Source organism: Clupea harengus, chromosome 14 (genome assembly GCF_900700415.2).
Source record: "Clupea harengus chromosome 14, Ch_v2.0.2, whole genome shotgun sequence".
Classification (NCBI taxonomy): Eukaryota; Metazoa; Chordata; class Actinopteri; order Clupeiformes; family Clupeidae; genus Clupea; species Clupea harengus.
The window spans coordinates 8,899,232-8,925,308 of record NC_045165.1 but is presented as its reverse complement, the minus strand read 5'-3'; the positions used below and the strand labels follow the sequence as shown (position 1 = coordinate 8,925,308).

At 41.3% G+C, this 26,077-nt stretch overlaps 1 protein-coding gene across 1 annotated transcript; it reads left to right on the top strand.

Annotated features, from left to right (window-relative positions):
* The first annotated feature begins 1 nt into the window (after position 1).
* arel1 (apoptosis resistant E3 ubiquitin protein ligase 1) lies at positions 2-21,882 on the top strand. The gene is made up of 23 exons (XM_012819517.2): positions 2-86; positions 539-594; positions 783-1,087; positions 1,745-1,913; positions 3,765-3,985; positions 10,016-10,087; positions 10,189-10,415; positions 11,064-11,301; positions 11,745-11,914; positions 12,551-12,731; positions 13,910-14,151; positions 14,279-14,356; positions 14,941-15,082; positions 15,318-15,439; positions 15,535-15,610; positions 15,715-15,824; positions 16,010-16,189; positions 16,348-16,473; positions 16,818-16,947; positions 17,028-17,086; positions 17,222-17,311; positions 17,547-17,722; positions 19,275-21,882. Exons 3-23 carry the CDS (start codon positions 940-942, stop codon positions 19,375-19,377), a joined length of 3,060 nt encoding a protein of 1,019 aa, XP_012674971.2. The 5' UTR covers positions 2-86; positions 539-594; positions 783-939; the 3' UTR covers positions 19,378-21,882.
* Positions 21,883-26,077: the final 4,195 nt, after the last annotated feature.

Genomic DNA, 26,077 nt, shown 5'->3' with positions numbered 1-26,077 from the left:
GAGGTTTCACTCTGCCGGAAGTGTAGAAGAAATCGTTATCTGACGTGCTTTGAGCATCCTTCGATTGTCAATAACAATTTCACAAAGTAAGTAACTGGTAAATACTGTCGTGGTTAAAGTAACTTTCTCGAATTAAAATGTTTTCTCTTTGCTGAACACGTGACATTGCAGCGTAACATTGCAGAAGTGTAAACTGGCCGCCTTCATATTCAGCTAACGTTAACTTAACCCTAAAATCCAGTCAATGTTAGCGTCTTAGCCAACGTTAACAGCGTTGACATTGATAGCCTGTGTTAACGATGGTTTACTCAGTCTGCTCACAAGAATACATAAATTGCGGGCTAGTTTGGGGGAGGTCATTGTTGCTTATGTAATAGCAATACATGTTTCATTATTGTGTCACTTGATGTTAGCTTTCGATTTACAGGGGCTCATTTTTGTTGTCCTAATGCTAATGTTGGTCAACGTTAGATGACTTCAGGAAAATGTCTGTTAAATGTCAGTCTAAATGTTGAATAACGTTGACCGTTATTGTTAGTTTTGTCATTCACAGCCAATGTGCGTGTGAGTTTCTTCTCCCGTTTCGGAAACAAGGTAATTATTTGCTATTATTGACAACAATGATAGAGAGCTGTCAGCCATTGTGGTGGTTGTCGTTTTCATTAAAGGTGTATCATATTTAGCCATCGACATTGAGCCCTCGTCACAAGTGCTTTATTGTAATTCCACACTGTCAGTACATTTTCACAGTTACATTTGGTCGTTGTTTGCTTCATTCTTAGATTCTACCAAACACATGTGAACATAGGAAACATGAACAAGAAAACCAGCTGGGAATTTGAATGATCACTTCGCCAATCTGCTTTAAGAAGTTGAATAAGTGGAGAGGTGTGTGGGCTGTGAAGACTGGAGGTCAAAGTTCAGGCTGAAGATGGTCTGATGGACCGACGCTTTGTGCTGACCTTCATCTTCTGCTCTGTGTCCTGGGTGCTCTTCTGGGAAGTGCGCTGGAAGAAAGCAAAAGGAACTCAGATTGAAGAATGGCTCCAAAAACACCGCTTGTCTGAGTACAAGCACTTATTTGAGGGTAAGACTGTGGAAATTGCTTTAACATTACTCTAGTGGTGGCAGTGCTGTGTATGCATATAGTAGCCGAATGGTTTGTTTGGCATTGTATGTGTGTGACTGACACAAAGCTAAGTGTGAATGCAAAGATGCTTCTGATCCTTGTCGGTATGAGTCACTTTTGTGTCATTGTGTCATTTTTGTCAAATGGGTCTTTTCAGAGTTTTTTCCATGACGCAAGAATTTATTTCTGTGTGGATGTTTCCCATCTCCATTCAGTGTTGTCCATTAGTTTTTTTTAAATTGGTCTTTCAGATAAAAAAAAAAAGAGACCTCAATGGAGGTGGAAACCTGAGACCTTTTTTCTGTTTCTAGGCAATGACACTAGTTTATTCATCTACAAGGTGCAGTAAGAGACTCACCATGGTGATAAGAGTGTGTGTCTGTAAAAAGTCCTTATTAAGCCCTGCATTATTACCTGTTGTGTTGACGGTATATTTGCCTACCCACTTCTCTAGAGTTGGATAATGTTCCTTTGTTTTAATGTATGTAAACAATTAGATATAATAATAAACAAATTAAATATAATAACAAATAATACATTTACACAAATGCATTTGACTTGACACCTGTGTTTGTTTCTATTGGCATACGTGTCTGTGCATGCATGTGTGTGCAGATGTGCAGACACTGGAGGAGCTGAGTCTGAGTGTGCTCACACGGCTGGAGGAGGTTGTGCAAGAACAGCGGCACTGGTGGGACATATCTGAAGCCCACATCCAGCTCCTCAGAGACTTTGCTTTCCAGGAGTGGCTCAGCTCCCAGAGTCTGGAGCACTACTACCACACGTGAGTGAAGTCCTTTACAAGCCTTGGGCCTCACCAGATTCTAGATGCAATACATGAGCAAGTTATCCAAGCGGATGCTTCTTTTTGCTGTCTATATCACTTCGTCAAGTTGACTAGAATCAGTAGGTCTGTTATCTATTAGCAGGACTGTTATCTATTAGTAGGTCTGCTGCTGTGCTTACTCTCACTGGGCCTCCGCACTCACTGTAGCTTGATTGTTGTAGCGCACTGAGGATAAAAGCATCTGCCAAATGAAAATGGACTTAGGTTCCTGTTAAATATGTGTTAGTGCCCTCTAAAACATTTCAACATTTTGTTGTCCTCCATGGAATGCTGGATCTAAGAATTTTGCTCTGTAAATAGCCTAGGGATAGGCATTGGACAAGATCTAGCCATAGATGACAAATATATGTAAGGTATAGCCAAATTAATTTGGTTAAACATAGCCTACAAAACAATGTACACCTTCAGCTGTCTGTACCCTGAGGTGCCCTTTTATCATGGAAGTTTTGGAAGATGTTTAGCTGTGACGAAATTACTGTATTATAATGAGGGTTTTGCTCCTACTTTTCAGACTACACTATATGTGTTGCTCTTTCCAATATATTGAAAATGCTCCACTGTTTTCAGGGATGTGTTGTACATTATAACCAAAATGAAACAAAACGTGGTCACTATTTCCCTAACTAATGCCCGAAACTGAGTGTAAGCTTTCAGGGAAATAAGCTGTTTTGCATTGAGACCAAAATTTGATTCCACTTTGGTGCTGTAGCCCATTAGACGCACAGATCTTTAAACTTTGAATCATCTGTAAATTAACGGTATGCTGTTAACTGGTAATGTTCAGATTAGAGTAATAATTGTTTTCCATTTAGACAGTTTTTTACAGTCTCTTATTAATGTCTACTGACATTGATGGCTGTAGGGAACATTGGCGGGTTCTTCTGTTCACCACTAGAGGTCACCTCAGGCTTTTCCTCCTGGCTGTGTCAGCCGAATGACTTTCAATTGTAACAGCGGCAGCCCTGAGAGGGTCATTGCTGTAGTGAGCATTTTCTGGAGGGGGGGAGGGGGGGTTACATACAGTGCAGCACAACATGTACTGCAGTGCTGCATTGGCAGTTGATGCAGAGCTCTACTTACTTTCTCTAACATGCCATATCACCTTAACTGCAGTAGTACTCTGACTCTAGGGGGAAAAAACATAGTATTCAGCCATCAAAGGAAAATGTTTATTTAAAAGACCGCCTGCACCACCAGTTCCTCTTACATTATTGTTTCACTTTCTGTTTATTCTGTGTTTTGTTGGTTGAAAGTGTCCAGACACACCACACAGTTGATATTTTAGTCAGTTGGAATTTGGTCACCTCAGTCTGTATTTTAGTCAAAACAGTTTCCATAGCAGCAAAGACATCTCTTTGTAACAGTGCTCTCTACTTTAAAGAATGAGCCATTTGCAGGTACTTGCATTCAAAGCCAACTATGAGCTCATTTTGCTGGGGCCAAGTTGTGTTTTTAGTGGAAGTAATTTAAACTTTTTGTCTTTGAAAGAGGGCTTTCCAGTACAGCCATCCAGAGAATGACAATGTCCTGTTTTAAAACTAAGGTTTGGCAGGCAACGCACCCTCATAAAACTAATATTTACATAGTCCATTACAGTTACTCCAGAGACTGAACATGGATGCTTCCATGTTTAGCTTGTGTCAATCAAATCATGCAACTGTACTCTCCATTTTGTATCTTCTTTCAGTGAGGTACTGTGTTTTGACATTAATAAACTAATGGTAGATCAATCATAGGTGTTTTGTAATGGTCCTCTGTGACCGTTGAATCCTCTTTTTGTATGTTCAGGCTGAAAACACTGGGTTGCACAAATTTGGATGATCTGGCCCAGTTCGACAGCCAGCTGCAGCTGTCTTTGGCCGCGTGGGGCTACTATTACGAGGACTACATCAAGCTGTCCACTGGAGTGAAGGTCCTCCAGGCCAGTAGAAATCACCGTGACCAGGATTACGAGATCCAGCTGGTCAGCAGCCTCGCTGAAAGGCGCCTCAACGAGAAGTGGTCCTTTGGTTCGTCTGCTGATTTTCAGCTACCTAATATTTATTGGCTATGCAATTGTGGTGCCTTCAAAGCATCAAATTGATTTAATATTGGCATATAATTCATTATGAAATATATTTCCACGTCCTCATAGTGTACATTCAATCTTCTCTTTTTTTATTTTTAACTAAACTACGTTATTTGAACTTTCTGAACCACCCTCGCCCTTTTAACTGGAGGACATTAAACAATCAGAAAGATTTAAATAGAAGATTATGTTTTGCACTGGAAACTTTTTGCAGTAAAGATAAAATAGAAAAATATCCTTCAGTTGAGGGAATGATCTTGATGTGTTAACGTTACTGCAGTTCAGTAGAGGAATATGAACAGTAATGGTTGTAATGTACACCACTTGAACTGGATTGAACTGAACAACCTTCATTATAAATTTTAAATAATCAAATATAATCCAAATACATAGGTCTACGCTACGGTATGAAGCGTGATAATTAAGTTATTTAAAAACCTTAGCAAGCTATATTAAAAAGAAGTTAAAAATGCTTTAGACTAAAACCAGTACAGTATGACAGCATTATATACTTATATTGATTGTATGGAAGAAAGGAACAATTCCGAGGACGTGGCATCGGGCAGGTGGTATTTTCATTCCAAAGGAGTAGAATGTATTAGCATAGGCCAAGTCCAACCTCTCAAGCAAGGGAATTGGTCTCCTATCTGAAGGCAATAGATATTGAATAGATATTCCCATGCAGAAAAACAGGAATCCCAGGTGTTTCTGGATGTTTGAATGTTCAAATGTTCAAATTCAGGCAGTAAGGCCAGAAGGGGCAGAGTCCTCCATGTGGTATTTTTGGACCTACAGCATTGGGAGATTGGTATCATGGCTGGATGTACCGTTTCACCATTGGCTTTCATTATGGCAATGGATGTAATCAAAAGGGCATCTAGATGGCTTGTTGGTGGTTAAAGGCTGCAGGATGGCACCAGTACTGTTACATTTACATTTACATTTAGTCATTTAGCAGACGCTTTTGTCCAAAGCGACGTACAAGGGAGAGAATATTCAAGCTACGAGCAATAGAACCTGGTGTAACAATAAATAAATACTACGTTACATAAGAAATATAACAAAATGAAATAAAAAAGAAAGAAAGAAGTGCAGAAATGTAACTGCTGTAATTGCAAGTTACTAGTCGAAGTGCCAGTTAGGACGGGAAGTGCTCTCTGAAGAGTTGGGTCTTCAAAAGCTTCTTAAAGGTAGAGAGGGACGCCCCTGCTCTGGTAGTGCTGGGTAGTTCATTCCACCAACGTGGAACTACAAATGAGAATAGTCTGGACTGCCGTACTTGCACAGACGGCAGTGCCAAACGACGCTCACTAGAAGAGCGCAGCATCCTGGGTGTAACATTTGCCCTTACAAGAGCATTTAGGTAGGTGGGAGCAGAACCATCAAGCACTCTGTAGGCAAGCATAAGTGACTTGAACTTAATGCGAGCAGCTACAGGCAGCCAGTGGAGGTCAATAAGAAGCGGGGTGACGTGTGCCCTCTTCGGTTGGTTGAACACCAGACGCGCCGCCGCGTTCTGGATCATTTGTAGTGGTTTCACCACGCAAGCCGGCAGGCCCGTTAGGAGGGCGTTGCAGTAATCAAGGCGGGAATTCACCAAGGTTTGCACCAGCAGCTGGGTGGCATACTGGGTTAGGTACGGCCTGATTTTGCGGATGTTGAATAGCGCAAAGCGGCAGGACCTAGAGACAGAGGCAATGTGGTCCGTGAAAGTCAGTTGGTCATCAATAATGACCCCGAGGTTTCTTGCTGTTTTGGATGGAACAAGAGACAAGGAGTCAATATTGATGCTGATGTTGTGGTGGATGGCCTGTTTGGCTGGAAAGACCATCAGTTCCGTTTTGGCCAGGTTCAGCTGAAGGTGGTGGTTTTTCATCCATGTGGATATATCAGCAAGACAGTCCGAGATCTGCGCCGAGACAGTGGTGTCCTCAGGAGGGAAAGACAGAAACAGTTGAGTATCATCGGCATAGCAATGATAGGGAAACCCATGCGAGCGGATGATAGGGCCCAGCGAAGTGGTGTAGATGGCAAAGAGAAGTGGTCCCATCACCGAGCCTTGGGGCACCCCTGTGGTAAGGTGGTGAGGTACAGACAGTTAATAAAACCTTCTTGCCCGGGAAAAGTGATTTGCATGCTTGCAGTTTAGGCTTTTGTCCTGTGTAAGGTGGCCTTTGGCTGTGTATGAAGTTGCTATTTCAGAGGTGGAGAAATTCAAGAGAGTCATGAATAAGGCATTTAGGAAATGCCATGGGGAGCTATGTTGTCTAAGGGCTGTAGCTTTGTATGGTAAAGGAATGTTGGAGTTACCAATGACCAGCCTGGTGGAGGAGTTCAAATGAGCTAAGACTAACCTGGAGAGGAGTATAGGTATGCGGTTCTCAAGAACACTGCTCCAATGTTAAAATCAATGAAGAAGTGGAAGAACCAGAAGAAGTGGTTCAACATGCACAATGCCCATTACTGCGTAGGGATATCATTGGGCAGAGTGGAAGAGCAGGGTTTGGGCTAGGTGACACGGTTGGAAGGCATTGGGTAAGGCTACATTGTTGGAGAAAAAGGCAGATGGTATCTAGGTTTGTTCGCGAGCAAGAAGAGGAAACTAGACGAACAGCCGCAGCTTCTCAAGCACAGCGAGGGCAATGGGTGAACTGGCATGGTGTCGAGACGAGGAAGAACAGCTGGAGAGAACTTTGGGCTATGGACGCTAACCTCATTAATTCATTGTTGGAGCCAATTATGATGTCTTCCCAACTCCGCAGAACCTCGGTCAGTGAGTGGGTGAAGACAGAAGCTGCAAGTTGTGTTTAAGTGTTGGCTCATTAAAACGTATTTAGGTTGGTCGTAAAACTAGCCTGGCCCAGGTTCTACATGTGGAGACAGGTTTAAAAAATAATTTGTGCATTTTGAGAAAAAAGGAGTTGAGGTTAACTCTTTGCCTGCTAATGGCTGGGACCATAGGATTTATTTTGTGCGAGAGAGGCAGAAAAGTGAACACCAGGCACATACAAACAGGGTAAATGGGGCAAAGCGTGGGATTGGATATTGTTGGCTGATGTCGGTAGACAACTTCAAGTTCCACAGTGTATTGTTGTGACTGCTATGAGAACAGACATGTTGTTGTGTTCTGCATTTGAAAGGAAGAAGCTAAAGTATGCAGAACTGGTGAGGAAGTGAAGCAACGAGGTTGGCACACTGGCAGGCATACACAAGACCAGTAGATATAGTTGTATACACTTCTGTTGGTTTTTAAGGTCGGTCACTCAAAGGAGTTTAAAGGAATTGTCTGAGGCTGCTAAAAAAGCGGGTCAGGGATCGTGGCTGAGGCGCTCGCAGACTACTTGGGCTCGTGAATGAATCTATGGTTGGGTAGTTGTCATATTGGTTAGGTTGCTTGCTATGAGTACTACCATGTGACGGTGAGAGGATTGGCTGCTCTGCTCTGGGAAGTCCCCAACCAGTCGCACAAGGAAGCTAACATCTTTTCGTGTGTATTACTAAAATTAAAATATTATTTTCCAAATATTATTTTCCAAATGTTTTGTAGATCTACTATTACTGTTCGGTCCGACCTCAGTAACCTCTTAGCTCGTTATGGGCATGGCTGTAACTTGAACTTGTTGCTGTCTGCTTGAATAGACATGAAATACTTGGTGGGGTGTTAGATGTCAAATGTCCATTGTACTCATAGGATTACTAGCATGATGTTGAGTGAGTGATGAGTAAAGTGTAGACATTGTTAATGATGTAAATTGCTGTTACAGCAGACATTAAGGCGTAAAAGGCCAATTTTCTACCAGGGGCACATAATGGGCCTCATTCTCGAACGCAGTTAAGAAGAATTTAAGAGGAATTTCTTCTGAATTGGATTTAGGACAACATTTGGCATTCATGAAAGTTTTCTCATCTGGGATTTGCTCTGAACTTCAGAAGACTTTCCGAACTCGAAATAGCAGTCGTAACTCGGCCAGAGTTTTCTCAAATGCGATTCCTTAAAAAACCACAAGATGGCCCCGTGGGCCATCTTGTGGTTTTTTGAGGAATCGCATTTAAGAAAACTCTGTGTTAATGAATTTGTGAGAAATCGTTGGTGATTGCGTTCACATCAACTCTACAGATCCTCGGATTAAAGTATCATTAACAATTACGTTTCACATGTAGGCCTATAGTCATGATTCTACGAGGCACCGTGATGTCATAAAATAAATAAAAGCACTACACCGGAATGCTGCGCTCGTCTAGTGAGCGTCGTTTGGCACTGCCGTCTGTGCAAGTACGGCAATCCAGAATTTTCAAGTAGTTCCACCTTGGTGGAACGAACTGCCTAGCACTACCAGAGCAGGCGCGTCCCATTCTACCTTTTAAGAAGCTTTTGAAGACCCAACTCTTCAGAGAGCACCTCCCTTCCTAACTGACACTTCGACTAGTGCTTAACTTGCACTTATAGCAGTTACATTCCTGCACTTCGTTTTTATTTCCTATTTCGTTTTTCTATTTCTTATGTAAAGTAGTATTTATTGTTACACTAGGTCTCTATTGCTCGTAGCTTGACTGTTCTATCCCTTGTACGTCGCTTTGGACAAAAATGTCTGCTAAATGACTAAATGTAATGTACACGAACACTGCTGTTGCTTTCGTGTAGATTCGGTCGATTCCGACTGCACACGTCACTACGGTTGCGTGCCCTTATAAGGAGCTGGCAGGGCGTGTATGTATGCAAATTCAGGAGCACGAGAACGCGCTTTCAATTTAAGAAAACTCTCCCGGGGGAGCACAGCCCAGAAAACTTCTGCTGCGTAGGACCACATTTTCAAGCGTGCATGAATTTGGCGGATGTCTTTTGCTTACGTTGTTTTTCCGAAGCCCGTAAGAAACATTTCAGAAGAAACTTCAGAAAATGTTCGAGAATGAGGGCCAATGTTTCTAAATCCTAAATCATCATGTTTAAAAGGCTTAATCATCATTAGAAAATCCTTTTGCAGTTATGTTTTGTGACAAAAGGTGGAGGGCATTCAAGATATTAAGAGATTGATATGCTCCTCATCTGATCAACTGGATGAAAGACGTACATTAAGTTTAACATCAGATTTCATTTTGTTCCTCATTGAAGATTTTGTGGAGAAACTGGGCTAGACTTGTGTGCTGCAAAATGTACAACCACAAGCCTACGAAGATGTGTTTCTTCTACCAAGAGTGATAAACCACTGTGTTCGGATGGAAGAAGTACCCTCACACACATCTGAGATGTCCTCCATCTTTTGTCAACTCATTGAGAATCCTCTCATAACTTGCTAAATATGGGCTTATCCAGCTTCAGTCCAACAATAAACTCACAACAAGTAGCAAAAATTTTACGAAAACGAATCGATATCAGCCAAAAGGATCAGCCAATCACAGTGAAGTTTAATCCGACTGGGACTGATTGACAGCCAGTCATTGTGATGAAAAGTGGCATTATGAAGTGAAAGAGTGAGGAGGGGGAAAATGTCAAGAAATAAAAGCAAACCTGAAATAAACTGTTATTGTGGGGGAAAAGCTGGTTGAAATAACATCTCATTTTTAAATGAGCGTTTCGAGCATTTCATAATGATGAGTCAAATTTTAATTCATAAAAAATGTCTGTGTTCTGTATTTAATAACGAGCAATTCTGTGTTCTATACTTAGGAGCAGAACAGTTGTCTTCCTGGCCCAGCCTAAATGAGAAGAAATTATAGCTTAGAGTTACACATATACAAATATTGACAAATGTAGTTATGCCGCCAATTTTTTGGAAACTCTGTAGATGTTTGATTGATATAAAATGATTAAAGTTCAAAGTTCAAAGTACTTTATTAAGACAGGCGAGGCAGCACCAGACAGCTAAAAAACGTAGATTGCTGTGCACACTAACTGTGCTTTAGTTAAAGGCTGAAAAAGAACCTCATGATATGTGTCTCTCATATATATATATATGTTGTTTTTTTTCTGCAGCAGGAGCTGTGATATTTGGCTGTACTGTGGCACTGTGCTTTCTTATTCGAGACCTCATGTTTTACGTGATTGGTGAGTCCGTAAGCTGTGTACTGTACGTAGAAGGATTGTTGTATCATATCACTCTCTGTGAATTTGTATCATGATTGAACCATTTTCTCTCTTATTCGTAGGTGGAATAACTGTGTCCATCATCGCATTTGTCTTCACCATAAAATTCCTGTGCGAGCTTGCTGCACGGGTGGTCAGCTTTCTCCAGAATGAGGACCATGGGCGCCGTGGTGATCGTAGCATCTACGATTATGTACGGGGAAACTACCTGGATCCGCGCTCTTGCAAGGTGTCTTGGGATTGGAAGGAGCCCCAGGAAGTAGGGCAGACCATGACCTTCCGTGTGCAGGTGGGAGTTTTCTCAGTAGCAATTTTGTCTGTCATTAAAGTACAGTACACCTAAACAATGTTTTTTGGGATTATAAATGTGAGTACATTCTCTTGTAGCTGAATAAATGGAGTGCTGCTTAAAAAATTGTGATCTCCATTTAATGATCTTAGCAAGTTAGCAAGCTCTAGTAGGCAAATAGAGTAATTTCAACCTTAATTCCTGATTTACACATGCTTGAAATATATGGAAGCAACACTGATGTTTTGTGTATTTTGGTTGTGAGAAGCATGGATAGGTGAGGTAGGTAATTCAAGCCATGTTTCAGGACTGACCAGACTTTAGAGGGCTATTTTGAACTGTTTCATGCAGTAACTGTTTTCAGTAATTCCAGTATTATGAAGAGACCATTATTTCCAGTGATGGTAATCTATTTTATCCAAGATTTGGGATGGGACACTGCATCTCACAACAGCTCTGAAAGAGTTAGCACTGGAGGGATATTATCTATATGAATATGCAAGGGTGTGTTAACTCTGTCAGACAAATGTTGATAAAGCTGCTTGGTTCCTCTTTGTCCTCAGTGGTTCATGCATACCTTTTCAGCACTGGTTTCTGACTGCTGTACTGTTTAGTTCATGGCTGTGTGATTCTCATGCACCCCTACAGCTATTTTATAAAAATGGACAGCCGTTCCCTGCTCACCGGCCAGTGGGCCTACGGGTGAACATCACTCACCTGGAGTTGGCGCTGGACGTCCCCGTCACCCAGGAGGTGTTGCAGGAGCCTGAGGCAAACGTTGTGAAGGTGGCTTTCACTGTGCGCAAGGCAGGCCGCTATGAGATTGCTGTGAAGTTGGGTGGCCTCAATGTGGCGTATAGCCCCTACTACAAGATCTTTCAACCAGGTGAGACCATTTGGGTTCCCGGGTTACTTAAAACATTTCTCAATGTGAAAAGTATACATTTATTTATAAGCAAGTGAATGGTGATGTTGACAGTAAATAATATATTGCATTTATGATCACAGCTTTAAGAGTTATAAAGTCTACAGTAGAGTGTCTGGTGTGCCCCTGGCTTAACAGCAGTGAAAAGTGTGTGGATCACAGGATTACAAGAAAAAGTAATAATGAAACATCTGGGTGTGTCATTCATTATACACATGGGAGTGACTGACAAGCTGGTCAACTATAATTTTACAAAGGTTTCAAAGGAATTTCTCCCTTTTTTTTCTTCTTTTTTTTCTCCTTTCTCAGAATTGGACCATTGCTTCAGGAACAACTGTGTTGCATGTAGGGAAATTGCACCATTGTTTGGCATGGCATTAATAGTTTGTGTGTGTGTTTCTCAGGAAATGTGGTTCCATCCAAAACAAAGATTGCGTACCACTTCTCTACACTGGTGCTAACATATGGCCAACAGCACACTCTACAAATCGAACCTCGGGATGAGTATGGCAACCCTACCAGCAACTCTACATCTCTTGTCGACGAAGTCAACTATAGTGTCCACATGCACTCAGTAAGACAAAGAGTACATACAGACAGTCACACAAATGTACACACAAGCATATATTTGTGGTAGGCCAGCACAAATAAGTATCGGCTAACTCTCGTAGAAATGAACACATTTACCCAAGCCAATGAGTGTATACATGCTCTCATTTTGATTTACTATTAATGAATTGTACTAAACTACACTGGGCACATAGTACAAAGCAGGACATACAGGTTTTTGGACACATCATCATTCATTGGTTATGAGGTCCCTGTGCACTACAGGTGCTATGTGAGTGTTGTAATTGCCTTTGAATGGGTCTCATAACATCAATTACAGTCAATTGAAGATGTAGTTCACACACACATATGTACACCCACACCCAGAACTGCATGTTGTAGCCGTCCTCAGATCCAGACAGGAAAAGACAGGGAGGCCCACGCAATACATGTTTTCTCAATTTATGTGTTGTTTTCTGTGGATATTGACCTTTTTGTCCACTGATGTTGCAAGCATACCTGATGAAAATATGACATGAATGTGAAGAATGGGTACATGTTTGAAAGGCACGGTAATCTAACGTGATCTACAAATGATCAGATCGTCCTTTCTTGCTAACCTGTCTCTCTTTATACTCCTCTTTCCACTGTGTGTGTGTAGTTGGGAACAATGGATGAGATCAGCGATGAGGAGTATTACAATAAGTCAGTTTCATCCAATAAGCAACTCTGCCAGGTCATTCTACGTCTCACCCTAAGGAAGATGGGCTGCTTCAGAGCACGCATCTCCTACAAGGACCAGCCACTCAGCAACGGAGAGTTTGACATCATTGTGCTCAGTGGTGAGTTTGTGTGCTGCTGCAAACAACAGAGTTTCAGGGTGTCTGTTGAACCTTATTGTACTCTCTGTATGTAAGGCTTGTGATTATGAGAGATTCTGAGTTTTCTTGTGTTGTTGAGTTATTCCTCAAAAAATAATTGAGCTAGCAGGCTGACCAGCTGGTGTCTAGCCGGCTTCTCTCGTAATACCACTTTGTACCTCAAGAGGCGATAGTGAGTCGCTGTAGCGAAAACAGCAAGTGAGCTTGACTATCCAGTAGGAAGCCATTGGTTGACCACTAATGGTTAACTGGTTGAATAATCAGCTAGCTTGAGTGTTAAAATGAAGACATACTGGGGTCTCTTTACCTCAGCTAAGTTAATATAACATATAAATGTCAATCGAGACAATTGATGGAGACACTAATGGGTGCCTAAATATCCATACTTTTTGGTTCTGCAACAGATGGACAAACATTGTGATACGCTGCCCCCAGTTTGCTTGGAATGTGGAGTATGAAATAATTTAGCTTGCTAGCTGACAGCTAGCCAGACTTCCATAATACCCATCTAACCCAGTGTAACAATAATACAAAATATTCAATTTCAATGATTGTGGAAAAAGGAAATTGGCTTTCTCAAACCAACATAATAAATCTGTCCAAACAGTCTACTGTGGCTCTCATTCATGAGCTTCACACTCTAGGGCCCCTGATTTTCCAAGCAAAAGGGGCTGAGGGCCCATCATGGGAAAACCCATAGTGGGCCAATATAGGAACATACAAGCAGTTTCCTTGGGTCCTGCTTTAAGTTCATCCTCTGTTCCAAAGATCATCCCTGTTTATCATTATTGGTCTAAGTACAATTGTATTTGGTGTTTTTATTGTGTACAGACACACTTGAGAATCAGTTTGTGTGGTAATGGATGTTCGCTGTCAGTACGGTCCTGTATTTGTCTTTGGTTGGGTGAGCTTCAATTCAAAATACATGAACTAGTCATTAATGTACTCATTAACGGTTTTCTTCTCTTCTTTTTTTCTTCTTTCTTTCTTTCTTTCTTTCTTTCTCTCTCTCTCTGTCTCTCTCTCTCTTTCTTTTTTTTTCTTTCTCTCTCTCTCTCTATCTCTCTGTTTCTTCTGTCTCCACTTCACACAAACATTGGTGCACACACACACACACACACACACACACACACACACAGAAAACGAGAAGAATTGTGTGGAGAAGAATGTGTCCACACCAGGAATCAGCATCTACTTTGAGGCCTACCTGTATGGCACGGGAAACTATAGCACCCACTGCCAGTTCCCAGCATCCTCTCTGCTGGCACCCCAGAGGCGCCCCTCCACGGGAGAGGAGGAAGAAGAACATGACTCTCCAGTGGAGGGGCAACCGGAGAAGTTCAAGAAACCAAAAAAGGTTTACTGCTACATATCGCCAAAGGTACACACTTTTTTTTTTTTTTTATCTGCACTCTTTCCAGACAGATGTTAGAGATACTTACACATAATAGAGATATATACATGAACAAATATGGATTTTGGTTTCAGCTAACCTTTTTCACTTTCAGCAACTCTCGGTCAAAGAGTTTTACCTGAAGATTATCCCATGGCGCCTTTTCACATTCCGTGTGTGCCCAGGAACCAAGGTGATTATGTACTTTTAAATATTCACATTGGCAGTGGTATCTGTGTTATTCCAATTCATCTGAAATGGTGAGGTGCTTTTGAGGCTAAATAAGTGAGCGAAGCGGAGTTTTCATAGGTTTTTCCTTCAGTGTTCTTACAACAACCAAATACTAAGAATGTTCACAGTAATGTCAATAGTGTTCAGTTTATGTCATGGATTTAAGAGTTACATTTTTATACTTTATGAATGTAGCTGTTCAGAGTCTTAAAACTGTCCACCCAATAGTGTCTGTGTTAAAAATGTTTAAAGTCACTACCCCAAGCCAAAACCAAAGTCATTTTTGCTGGTCTGAATCCACATATGTTAACGTAATGGACTCTTTACATTCTCCTCTTGACACTTTTAAGAACAAGAACAAGAGCAAAATTAGTCGTTAGTTGCTCCTCTGTTGACTTTGAAATTTAGGACAATTTCAGTGAGCATTCAAGAAACTGGAACAGGAACATGAATGTTTAAGAATGGGCTCTGCTGCCAAGAAAAAGTATTTTTTTATGACTTATATTATGTGTTTGGTTGGCTTTGTTTTATTGTCAATCCAATTAGTTCACCTATCATGGCCCTGACCCGATCCACAAGTACTTGACATTGGTGGTGGACGATGGCATCCAGCCCCCTCTGGAACTCAGCTGTAAAGACAGGAATATTATGGCAGCCACCTTCATCCGCTTCCTGCACAAGAACATTGGTGAGGCTGAGTATAAAGGAGACGAAAGGCCAGCAGAAAATGTACACTGTGCATTTGTTAGCATAGTAAGAATACAAACATGCTTGTTTTTTGATGACCTGATGACCTTGATGACCTACCATTCAAAGCTATTATTTATAAAAGGTTGTATCTGAAAGCCAGACATCCTTTGAAAATTTGTATGTTAACATATCTCAATTATTTTGTTTAATTTTTTTTTTCTAATGTGCAATAGGTGGCTCAGAGACTTTTCAAGACAAGGTGAGCTTCTTCCAACGAGAGCTCAGACACATGCACTCCAAACGGCCTCGCACGAAGACCTGCTTGAAGATATCTCGCCAAACCATCCTTGATTCTGTGAGTTGGACCTGTCATGGTTTTCAGTCAGAATGATGGTGGTGACTGACAGAATAAAAAACAAGAAATGTAAGTGTCGTGCCTTTTCTCTACAGTCTCTGAAGGCCACCAGGAACTTCTCTGTGTCTGACTGGAGTAAGAACTTTGAGGTGGTTTTCCAGGATGAGGAAGGTTAGTTTACATCTCTCTCTACTTTACAGTCCCCTTCTCCCCTAGTCTCTGTCTTAAGCTTTGTCTGAGGGTTATTGTTTGTGCTTGTGTGTGTGCTCTGACAGCCCTTGACTGGGGAGGTCCTCGTCGGGAGTGGTTTGAGCTGATCTGTAAAAGTCTTTTCGACACCAACAATCAGCTTTTCACCCGCTTCAGTGACAACAACCAGGGACTGGTTCGTTGAAGTTTTTTTTTTCTCCCCCGTATCTATCCCCGTATCTATCCTACAGAGCTAGTTCTTAGTGGGACTTTAAAATGACAACCTAATAAGGCAAATCTGTCAGTTCTCCTGAATGATCAAATTCCAAACCTGACATTATAAATAAATGAAGAAACCTCTCCTCATTCTGACTCCGTCAGGTCCACCCAAATGCAGACCGTCCTCCGCTCCTCCGCCTGAAGGTGTATGAGTTTGCCGGACGCGTGGTTGGTAAATGCCTGTATGAATCGGCGCTGGGTGGTGCTTATAAGCAGTTGGTGCGCGCCCGTTTCACGCGCTCCTTCCTGGCACAGATCATTGGCCTGCGTATGAACTACAAGGTGCTGCCTCATTATATTACATACACAATCATTATTACAAGCATGGCAGCCGTGTAACGTTGTCTTACTCTTTCTTGCCCCTGATGTAACCAAAGTTTTTTTTTTTTGAACAAACCACTGACTGTTTTTAAAAAACCCTGTCCTGTATACCTGTGCAGTACTTCGAAACAGATGACCAAGAGTTCTACAAGACAAAGGTCTGTTTCATCCTAAACAATGACGTGAGTGAGATGGACCTGTTGTTCGCTGAAGAGAAGTACAGCAAGGCAGGCCAGCTGGAGAAGGTAACACCCCTCATCTGTGGCATGATCTCAAAGTGCACAGAGCCAGTGAAATGTCCAGCTGTGTTTTAATGAAAACTCTGTCCCCTAACTAAAAACATTGAGGCAAAAGTGGCACGTATGATTATATTCTAGAAGACCTCAGAAATAATAACAAAGGAATGTAAAACATTTTTGTATTTAAATAAAATCTAAACATACCCCTACAAAAAGGGTTAATGGTGTATTTATGAAGGAGTTACTTGTATAGAGCTCTCTCTTAAGTTTGTCTGTGTACTGTACCCAGAAGCCATTTTTCTCATTTCTAAAATGTTGGGCTTATCTGGCTTAATTCTATTGCACCTCAGGTGGTGGAGCTGATCTCGGGAGGTGCCCAGATTACCGTCACCAATGAGAACAAGATCCATTACCTGAACCTGCTGGGCCAATACCGACTGGCCAGCCAGGTGCGAGAGGAAGTGGAGCACTTTCTCAAGGGTGAGTGCTGGAGGCACAGCTCACCGATGAAGCTGCTACTGGTCACTGCTCAACACTCAAACAACACGTGTTCTTTACAGGTTTGAATGAATTGGTCCCGGAGAACCTTCTAGCCATATTTGATGAAAATGAGTTGGAGGTATGTTTACTTTTGATTGATATATTGATTCTTCCGAGAATAATGTCGACATACAAGGACTTGTAAATTGTTAGTAATGTTTGTAATTGTTTTGTGTTTTTTATTGTGTGTGTGTGTGTGTGTGTGTGTGTGTAGCTGTTGTTGTGCGGTACAGGTGACATTAATGTGCAGGACTTCAAAGCCCATGCTGTCCTTGTAGGAGGCTCGTGGCACTTCAGAGAGAAGGTGGGTAGCACACTTGCTCTTCTGATGAGTCTCTCTTAAAGTAAGAACAAGATGTAACAGGACTGTGACACAAAATGATGAAGTCTAAAGTAAGACTCTCTCTGCGTGTGTCTGTGTCTGTGTCTGTGTCTGTGTCTGTGTCTGTGTCTGTGTCTGTGTCTGTGTGTGTGTCTGTGTCTGTGTGTGTGTGTGTGTGTGTGTGTGTGTGTGTGTGTGTGTGTGTGTGTTTGCTCAGGTGATGAAGTGGTTCTGGGCAGTGGTGTCATCCTTCACACAGGAAGAGTTGGCGAGGCTACTGCAGTTCACCACGGGTTCCTCTCAGCTGCCTCCGGGCGGGTTCAACACTCTCTGTCCCTCCTTCCAGATCATAGCAGCACCCACACACAGCACACTGCCCACAGCACACACCTGGTGAGTCTCCGTCTCTCTCTCACACACACCCACACACACACACACACAGCACACTGCCCACAGCACACACCTGGTGAGTCTCCGTCTCTCTCTCACACACACACACACACACACACACACACACACACACACACACACACACACACCCACACCCACACCCACACCCACACACAGCACACTGCCCACAGCACACACCTGGTGAGTCTCCGTTTCTCTCTCTCTCTCACACACACACACACACACACACACACACACCCACACACAGCACACTGCCCACAGCACACACCTGGTGAGTCTCCGTCTCTCACACACACACACACACACACACACACACACACACACACACCCACACACAGCACACTGCCCACAGCACACACCTGGTGAGTCTCCGTCTCTCTCACACACACACACACACAGCACACTCAGAAAAGAGTATTTCTTGTCATCAGGGTATAAGTAAGGCATAATGACCTTTGACATTGAGGTCTGAAAATAATTAATGAGTTGGATGCAGATAATTCTATTATACAACGTGGAGTAGTGTCTTCTGCTGTCCTCTAAAAACATTTTCATATGTTTGTACCAAAATGGTCTTAATTCAGTAAGCAGAGGCAACTTGCAGTACAGTGTAGAGAAGTGAGAACACCCCTCTGCACTATCACTTTAATGGCAAATGATTCAAAATTGTATCACCTCTTCACAATTGCATTATTTTTTAGTTGACAAATAAAGTATTTCCTCTTGATGAACAATCAAAATTAAATACTTTAAGAAGACTAGAAAATACAGCCCTTGGTGCAACAAAAGTGAATACACCTGTGATAACTGACAGACAAGTTAGAAACCTGTGAAAATGTAAATAAAATCGAGTACACCTGTGATGTCCAATTAGCCTAATTGCATGAACATTGCTATCAAATGACCTGTGAACAAAATGACTTTCCACACGGAAAATAATTGCCAGAGGAATTGAAAAATGTGTTTGTGGCGAACTGAGGAAGTTGCACACTGAACCAAAGGTCCTGTTCCAAATGGTTTGGAACGATTGTACACGCACCGTAACATTGTGTTGCCAGTGCATATTTTCAAAATCCCTAGAGGATGTATCTCTTTATTACGCTGTTGTTTGTTCAGTGTGCATCAAAGAGGCAGTGGTGGGGCCCTGTGTGCAAAGCTGACAAGTGCCGCTGTCCTGCTGTTTTTATGCGACTTAAAAAAGAGGGTTTATCACCAAAGAAAGTACAAATATGGATACAAGTAGGCACCCCAACACAGACCAGCATATTCTACACTGAAAAAAACCCAACGCAGACCAGCATATTCTACACTGAATAAAACCCAACGCAGACCAGCATATTCTACACTGAATAAAACCCAACGCAGACCAGCGTATTCTACACTGAATAAAACCCAACGCAGACCAGCATATTCTACACTGAATAAAAATCACACCATTTTTCTCTCTAGCTGCTCATGTTTTAGTAAAACCGTCCTATGAAGTTAGGCGGTGAGCTGCTCTTTAACCCTTTGACCTTTTCTTTTCCTTCCTCAGTTTTAACCAGCTATGCCTCCCTACCTACGACTCCTACGAGGAGCTGCACAAGCTGCTGAAGCTGGCCATCAGTGAAGGGAGTGAGGGCTTTGGCATGCTCTGAACCCACCTCACTGCCTCTCATACTAACCAGGAAGTGACAGAGTAAGGGTTGGAGGAGGGGACAAACTCCACACACTTAACGAATAGACATTGCGGCTTCTGTATTCCAATGGGCCCCCATATACCTGTCAGAAGAGGTTGCATTTACATCTTGAGGAAGTTTCCAGAAGCTTTGTGGCCCAGCCAACAACGAGCTTATGTGTATATATATGCTGTGCGTGGATAATGCTGTTTTTCTTCCTTTTTATACTGAATATGACACAATCCAAAAGCAGTGGCCCAATTAGTTTTATTGTAGATGCTTGAGGGAGGGTAAGGGTGAATTTAGTAGCTGCTTAACTAGAGTAGTGATGACCTATTGCCATTCTAAAGCTGGAGACATTTAATACAGAGTAGCAGCCTTCAAAAGGTGTGGCCAGGCCACACATCCATAGCACTTTGGCCTTAACTGATCAGGTAAGGTTGTGTGTGTGTGTGTGTGTGCGAGTGTGAGTGTGGGGGTGTGTGTGCGCGCATGTATAGAATTGTGTAAATCCATCATATTTGTATGTATAATGTCAATATCTTTGATGATTTTGTGATTTGGTGGCTCTGCTCTCAATGAGGGATGAACTTGGAACTTTTTTCTTTTGCTCTAATGGGTGTGTTGCACTTCAACCAGATTTACTTGGAAATGGAAAACGGAGTGCTGACTGAATCACTGCAGAGCGCAGCAGTTGAGTTGGTGGCTAAATATAAACAGCCTTTATTGCTTCCATCCATGAGGATGCAGTTCTGAATGATCTTTTTTTTTTATTATTATTATTTAATGTTTTTATTTACTGTTTTGTTTTATTGTTCTGCCTTATTTGAACATGGTCCTGTTTGTTGTTTATGGCCATGATCATCTTTTGTGGATGTGTATTGTGTGTTGTGCACAGTTGTCAGTTGAGATGGAAAGCTAAAATTGAATGGAGGGCCGTGGAGAAGGTGATAGAAAGCTCCAGGTCTGTGATGAACATCTATGCATCTCCGTCAAGGACTCTGGCACTTGCAAATAGCTGCCTGTATGGCAAAATGACGGTAGAGTCTGGCCACTGGATTATTACAGGACTTTCCAAAAGGTAAGAGATTACTGCATAGGATTGAAAGGGTCTTTTGTGAATTACTGTTTCTTTTGCTCTGCTCTTTTTGGCATATTTATTTGTGTGGCAGGAACTTTCAGTGACCAAACTGTAAGTTGGGAATATACTTGTGTTTGTTAATTCATGTATACCTCATCCATGTTGACATTATGAGCCTAAAGCCTACTGAATGCTTGTGTTTTCTGTTTGTCCTTTTATTTACTTGCTTATGGTCTTTTGTGGTTCTCCATTTGAGATAGTGTTGTATTTCATTCAGAAGTTCAAAAGGGCAACTGGGCTATTTATGAATGAATTATTGAAAGTCTGGATCTGAATATGTCATGAAGGAAAACTAGCACCACCCCAAAGGTACTATATTCACATTCCACAGTAGGAGTGCTTCAGTAACGGTAAGCTTTTATTTCAATTTTCGCTTGAGTTAATATGAACCTTTACAGTTAAGAGCAGTGTGGCCAACCACAATTTTTCTGTGGTCTAGTAACCCAAAGGATTTGGCCATTATGAGATTTCTCGCAACACATCTTCGAGAATGAGTTTGACCTTTCACCCTTGAGTCCTGAAAGCATTACCCTAAATTATTGCCCTCTTCATAATATGTTACTTAAAACTGATTTTAGTTGGATATTTCCACCAATTTAAATTTCTCTTTTCATAATTAGAATAATAACACATGAGCTGTATGTCAGAATTGATGTCAGTAGTCATACATTCATTACAACATTGACCCCTGTTGATCGGATTCAGTAGCAGAGGCCAGTTAATCAAGAGGCCTTCTATGCGTATACCCTATTGGACTGTTTTCACCATGGCAACATCAGTTAAAAGCAGTTGCCTGTTTTTCTTTTATTTAATGGGAGGGAAGCTCGATATGATAGTCCATTGTCCCATGAACTATAAGAAAAGAGTGACCTTCCTCATGTCACCAGCTGCAGTAATGACATACACAGTTATTGAAGAAGTAGAAATCCTGCACTTTTTACTTTTTTTATGTCATCTTTAGTAGTGGCTCCTAACCATTTTGTGTTATGAGTGGTATAATGTTTTGAGTTTCTTGACTCAAGGTTTTGACATTTTAAACTCTTGTGAATATTGTGATGGTTGATATGAGCTGTTCAAATTTGATTTTTTTTTTTCCTACATTTGAAATGGGAGATTGACCAATGTCATCACTGAATTTATGAAAGTTAGAGTTTGTTTTCTCTTCACTGTCATAAGCTATGATGGCGCCATCAATACCCCTGTTGAATAAATTAAAAACAATAAACCACACCAGGGACATGACCTTTTCAGGGTGTTACAATTGTGTGGGAATAACAACATAATGGCTCTTTGATCACGGATTACATGACAAATAAATAATCTGGACACATTCTTATCTGGAATATTGTATTGTAGTGAAGTATATAAGGCTAATGCAGTGACGCATCCACATTTGTAGTTTAGGGGTTAATCATTGTGTAGTTGCTCAACAGTGTAGAACAACATAGTTGGGATGAAGTATCTAGCCCAGAGGTGGTCTCCCATGGTCAGAACATTTGTGCTGGTATTTCATTTGATTCTTGATGAGCACAGAGAACAGACCGGATGACCTGACCTATGACCCTTACTCTTCACAAGAACTCTGTTTGCTGGAAGATTGCATTTTGTTGAGTTTTAACTTGGAACAGCAACATCCGATGTTGTAACAGTACAGCAGTAACAGTAGAAACATTCATTTCACATTTTGGATACAATTCTACTTCACTAGTGAAACTGCAGATGAGTTGCATTTCAGATGCCCATTTCATCTCTCTCTCTCTTGGAGAGCACATGCAGAGTGTAGCCAGGTTCCAAAGGCAGTGTACCCAGCAGGAACTTGGCAATCAGATCTTTCTTTTACCATACACTGGTTATGAGATATTGCAGGGTTATTATAACTACAGAATATAAGGCTAAGGTCATTATACAGCAAGCATACCAATGCACCCTCTCCAAGCAAGCAGTGTCATGCAAACTGTCAATGCCATAATTTTGATATTCCTCCTTCAGTCACCAATCCTTTGTTTTCAATGCTGATGCGCATAATGGCCTTTGGTGAGTAACTCATTGTAATAAGCCTGTTCATTATAGTGTGATTCCACAAGGGGGCAGTTGAGTTGCATTAGAAGCAACACTGCTTTGGTACTCCTAGCAGTTAGCCCTCTTGCACTCCATCATATGTGGGGGAAAAAATTAGACTTCAACCTGTAACAAACCAGTCTACTCACGCTAAAGAGGCCAGGTTTGATATCTGAAGATCACAGGATGATAGGATGCTCTTGACATACAACAAAGTAAATTTCACTTGACTCTTAGGACTCTGTAGCTTTAGATTAGCATTAAGATTTTGGTCATATTACCAGGTGTTGTGATTAAGGTAAAGACATATATTGCCATAAGCCCCAGCTTACTGTGGATGATGTCCAAGAGCCACTCACATGGGTAAACAGTTCCTGGTTCCAAGGTCTCATTGAACAAGGTCTCATTCTTGGTTTTCAAGACAAATCCCCCTTACACACATCATATGACCAATTTCTTCAGCTAACTCAATTTTCAAAAGCCACTTGATGGGAAGTTTATTTTTACTCCGGGATATAAGACCAAGAGTCAAAGATGGGATGCTTTCCCAGAATACTATCATCACTGTTAATCACTGCCATGATTCATAGTCTCAGACCAACCAAGGGAAAGATGTCGCAAAAGCAATTCAAAAAACATGTCAACAGTGGTTTTATTACTCCTCTCCTCCCTCCCTCCCTCCCTCCCTCCCTCTCCTTGTATCCAAATACCTTTAGAGTAACTCACCTCTTCCTACTGACCTGTAAGAAATACATATAACGTTTTTGTTAGTAGATTCATCTGCTGAGTGTGACAATGAATACGTTAGTGTATGTTGGCATATATCAACGTATGTATGTCTTTCAGCATCTAACCTGTCCACAAGTGCAGTGCTTCTAATACATGTCTGATCATATTTACAACATAACAGTACCATGCCAAAGACATTCAACAAATACAGTTTTGGTATAGGTAGAGTATTAAATAAACTCTGAAGTGATTGAAAGACTTGACGAATGTTATTTAATCAACTGATTCCGATGTCTTCTATTAACACTTACATATTACTAAGACTACTACTATCTACGAGCCTTTATTTTTAATACTCTTGTCACGCTTATCCTTTAGAATTTCCTCTGCGCTTTTATACCTTTACCCTCTACTCTCAACTCACAAATGATATTTTTTTTGTCAAGTTCAGCTTATTCCTCTTCACATTCCTCTAGCGGTCCATTCAGAAACATTCTCTGGCTCTATTACTGGGAAACAAACATAGTGGCTCGGACCGAATCATAAACAATTCCAGCCAATATAATTTGAATTGCGGTTGAGCTCAAATATCAACAGCCTTTCACCAGGATGGTGGACTCTGCTTTTCATTTGGTATTAATTTGCACCTTTACTTGTGCACTAAGCTACCTCACTTGAACATCACTTTGGATAAAAGAGTCTGCCAAATGAAACGTCAGTATAAAACCCAGTTTAGATAATATTGTTGACACCAGGTCATTTACAGTCTTACCGTATGCAACAGCACAGAACGAATGGGTATCAAATTAAATAAACATTAATATTACTGTGAGCTCTAAGGATGCCTGATGTATAATAGTGGTTATGGATTACTTGATGTTGATACTTAAAATAATCATCGATGTCTGTCATGTACAGTACACACATACATACATACAATAAACTGTTTCTTGACTTATAATAAAATAATGTAATAAAGTGTTTTCAAACAGTTCTGTTCATTGCCATAGGCTTTTTATTGCATTAAGTCACATTTTTCTGAATCATAAAAGGAAAATAAATGCATTAAATCCTTAACAATGAGTCAAGCTTTTGGATGGGGGAATGTTCACTGTTCTTTCAAAGTTATATAATTATAGTAGGACTGGAAACATTTTATTTAGGACAACAAAAAACTATAGGGCTGAGCTACAACCAGGAGACATGGTAAGGCTTCCTGTCTGTGCATTCTTTAGATGTGAAGTGACGAGGTCAGTCACAATGGACTGGTTAGAGTAGACCTTGAAGGTTTGAAAACATTTTCAACGATTTTAGCTGGACGTTGTGGATCGGAATGATCTCAGCTTGGGTCCATTAGCAGCTGAATTCCATAGAAGAAGAAAAAAGATCTGATGTTTTTTTTTCACCCACTGTGTTGTCTGTGTGTGTTCATACATAAACTCATATACAGTGCAGGCACTGCACTTAAGCTTCTATGCCTCCCAGTTTTGTTGTGCAAACCAGATACCAAGGCATCTAGAAGCACTGGGGTCAAGGCAGCCATCTTCCATTACTGGCATCGACCTGTTTATTTGCATAATGATCCCTTTCTCAAGTTCCCTGCAGGAATGTCAGAGGGCCAAATAGCAGGCCAGACCAGCACCCTAGAAATCTGCTGCAGAGGAATCCACTTTGTTTATGTCACTAAGAGTAGTTTTTTATAGTCCACAACCTCTGTTCTACACCCCCCATCCCAACACAAACTCCCTGCTGAACACTAGTGGTATTTGTCTAATCTCCACAGTGCCTCTTTGAAATAATCCTTTGATATGTAACACACTGAGCTTCTCTGTGGGGCAAAGAAAGCACACTGTGGCCAATGTAATATTCATGCATGAGTGTTTCAACAGGCATCGCACACTGTGAGGCCATTGAAGTGGCTTATTAGCTTCTTTGCATGGGATCCACTGGTAGTGCATCATTCAACAGAAACCAATACAATTTGTTTGGATGTTGCTCCACGACACGACATCTTAATTCAATTCTTTATGAATATGTATTAGCTGTCACAGCTCTTTCTCGGTTCTATTTGATCAAATAGTTGTCCTATTCCTATTTTGATATATATATTAAACTTTATTTTCAGCTACAGCTGTACAGCTTTTGAGGAGATCAGGCATACTTCTCCATACAGTATAAACAAGGCATACAAGCCAAAGCTGAGCTATTTATTTAGAAATATTAGCAGAAGCAACAAGGGTATATGTACCCATTTCTGTGGGAAAACACTTATTATTCAGCATTATTATTCAGACCTGGAGTGATAGATTAGCATTCCCATCACAGTTGCTCAATCGTACTCAGCCCAGATTTTAAGAAACTGGGGTATCGCCATTGTCAATTCGAAGAGCTCAGTTCAGGGGCAAAACTGTACGGCCTATTATTGATGTTCAGTGGGAGAAACATAACATTTTCTCCCTTTGTTATTGGCTTTCTGAATGTTATCAGGAACATAACATTTTCTCAGACACTGGCTGAGGTTTCATTCCGAATTAGATAGTTAGAAAGGAATGTGTGGGCATGCTGATTTATCTCTATCACAGCAGATCAGAGTGTGGCATAAGTTGTAGTGCTCCCCCATCCAGCCAATGTTTTGTGCAATACATTGCCTTGGAATGCCCCACCTTGATTCATGGAGATAGTGATCCTGGAGAGGGGAGGCAGCTGTTTTCTCGCTTTCTACTGTATGTATCTCTGTTTCTCGCTTTTGTT

Bases quoted from the DNA above. Each gene is read 5' to 3' on its own strand.
- arel1 (XM_012819517.2), top strand. From the start codon at position 940: ATGGACCGACGCTTTGTGCTGACCTTCATCTTCTGCTCTGTGTCCTGG. The intron at 12,732-13,909 runs GTGAGTTTGTGT...ACACACACACAG, and splicing joins TGACATCATTGTGCTCAGTG to AAAACGAGAAGAATTGTGTG. The intron at 16,190-16,347 runs GTGCTGCCTCAT...ATACCTGTGCAG, and splicing joins GCCTGCGTATGAACTACAAG to TACTTCGAAACAGATGACCA.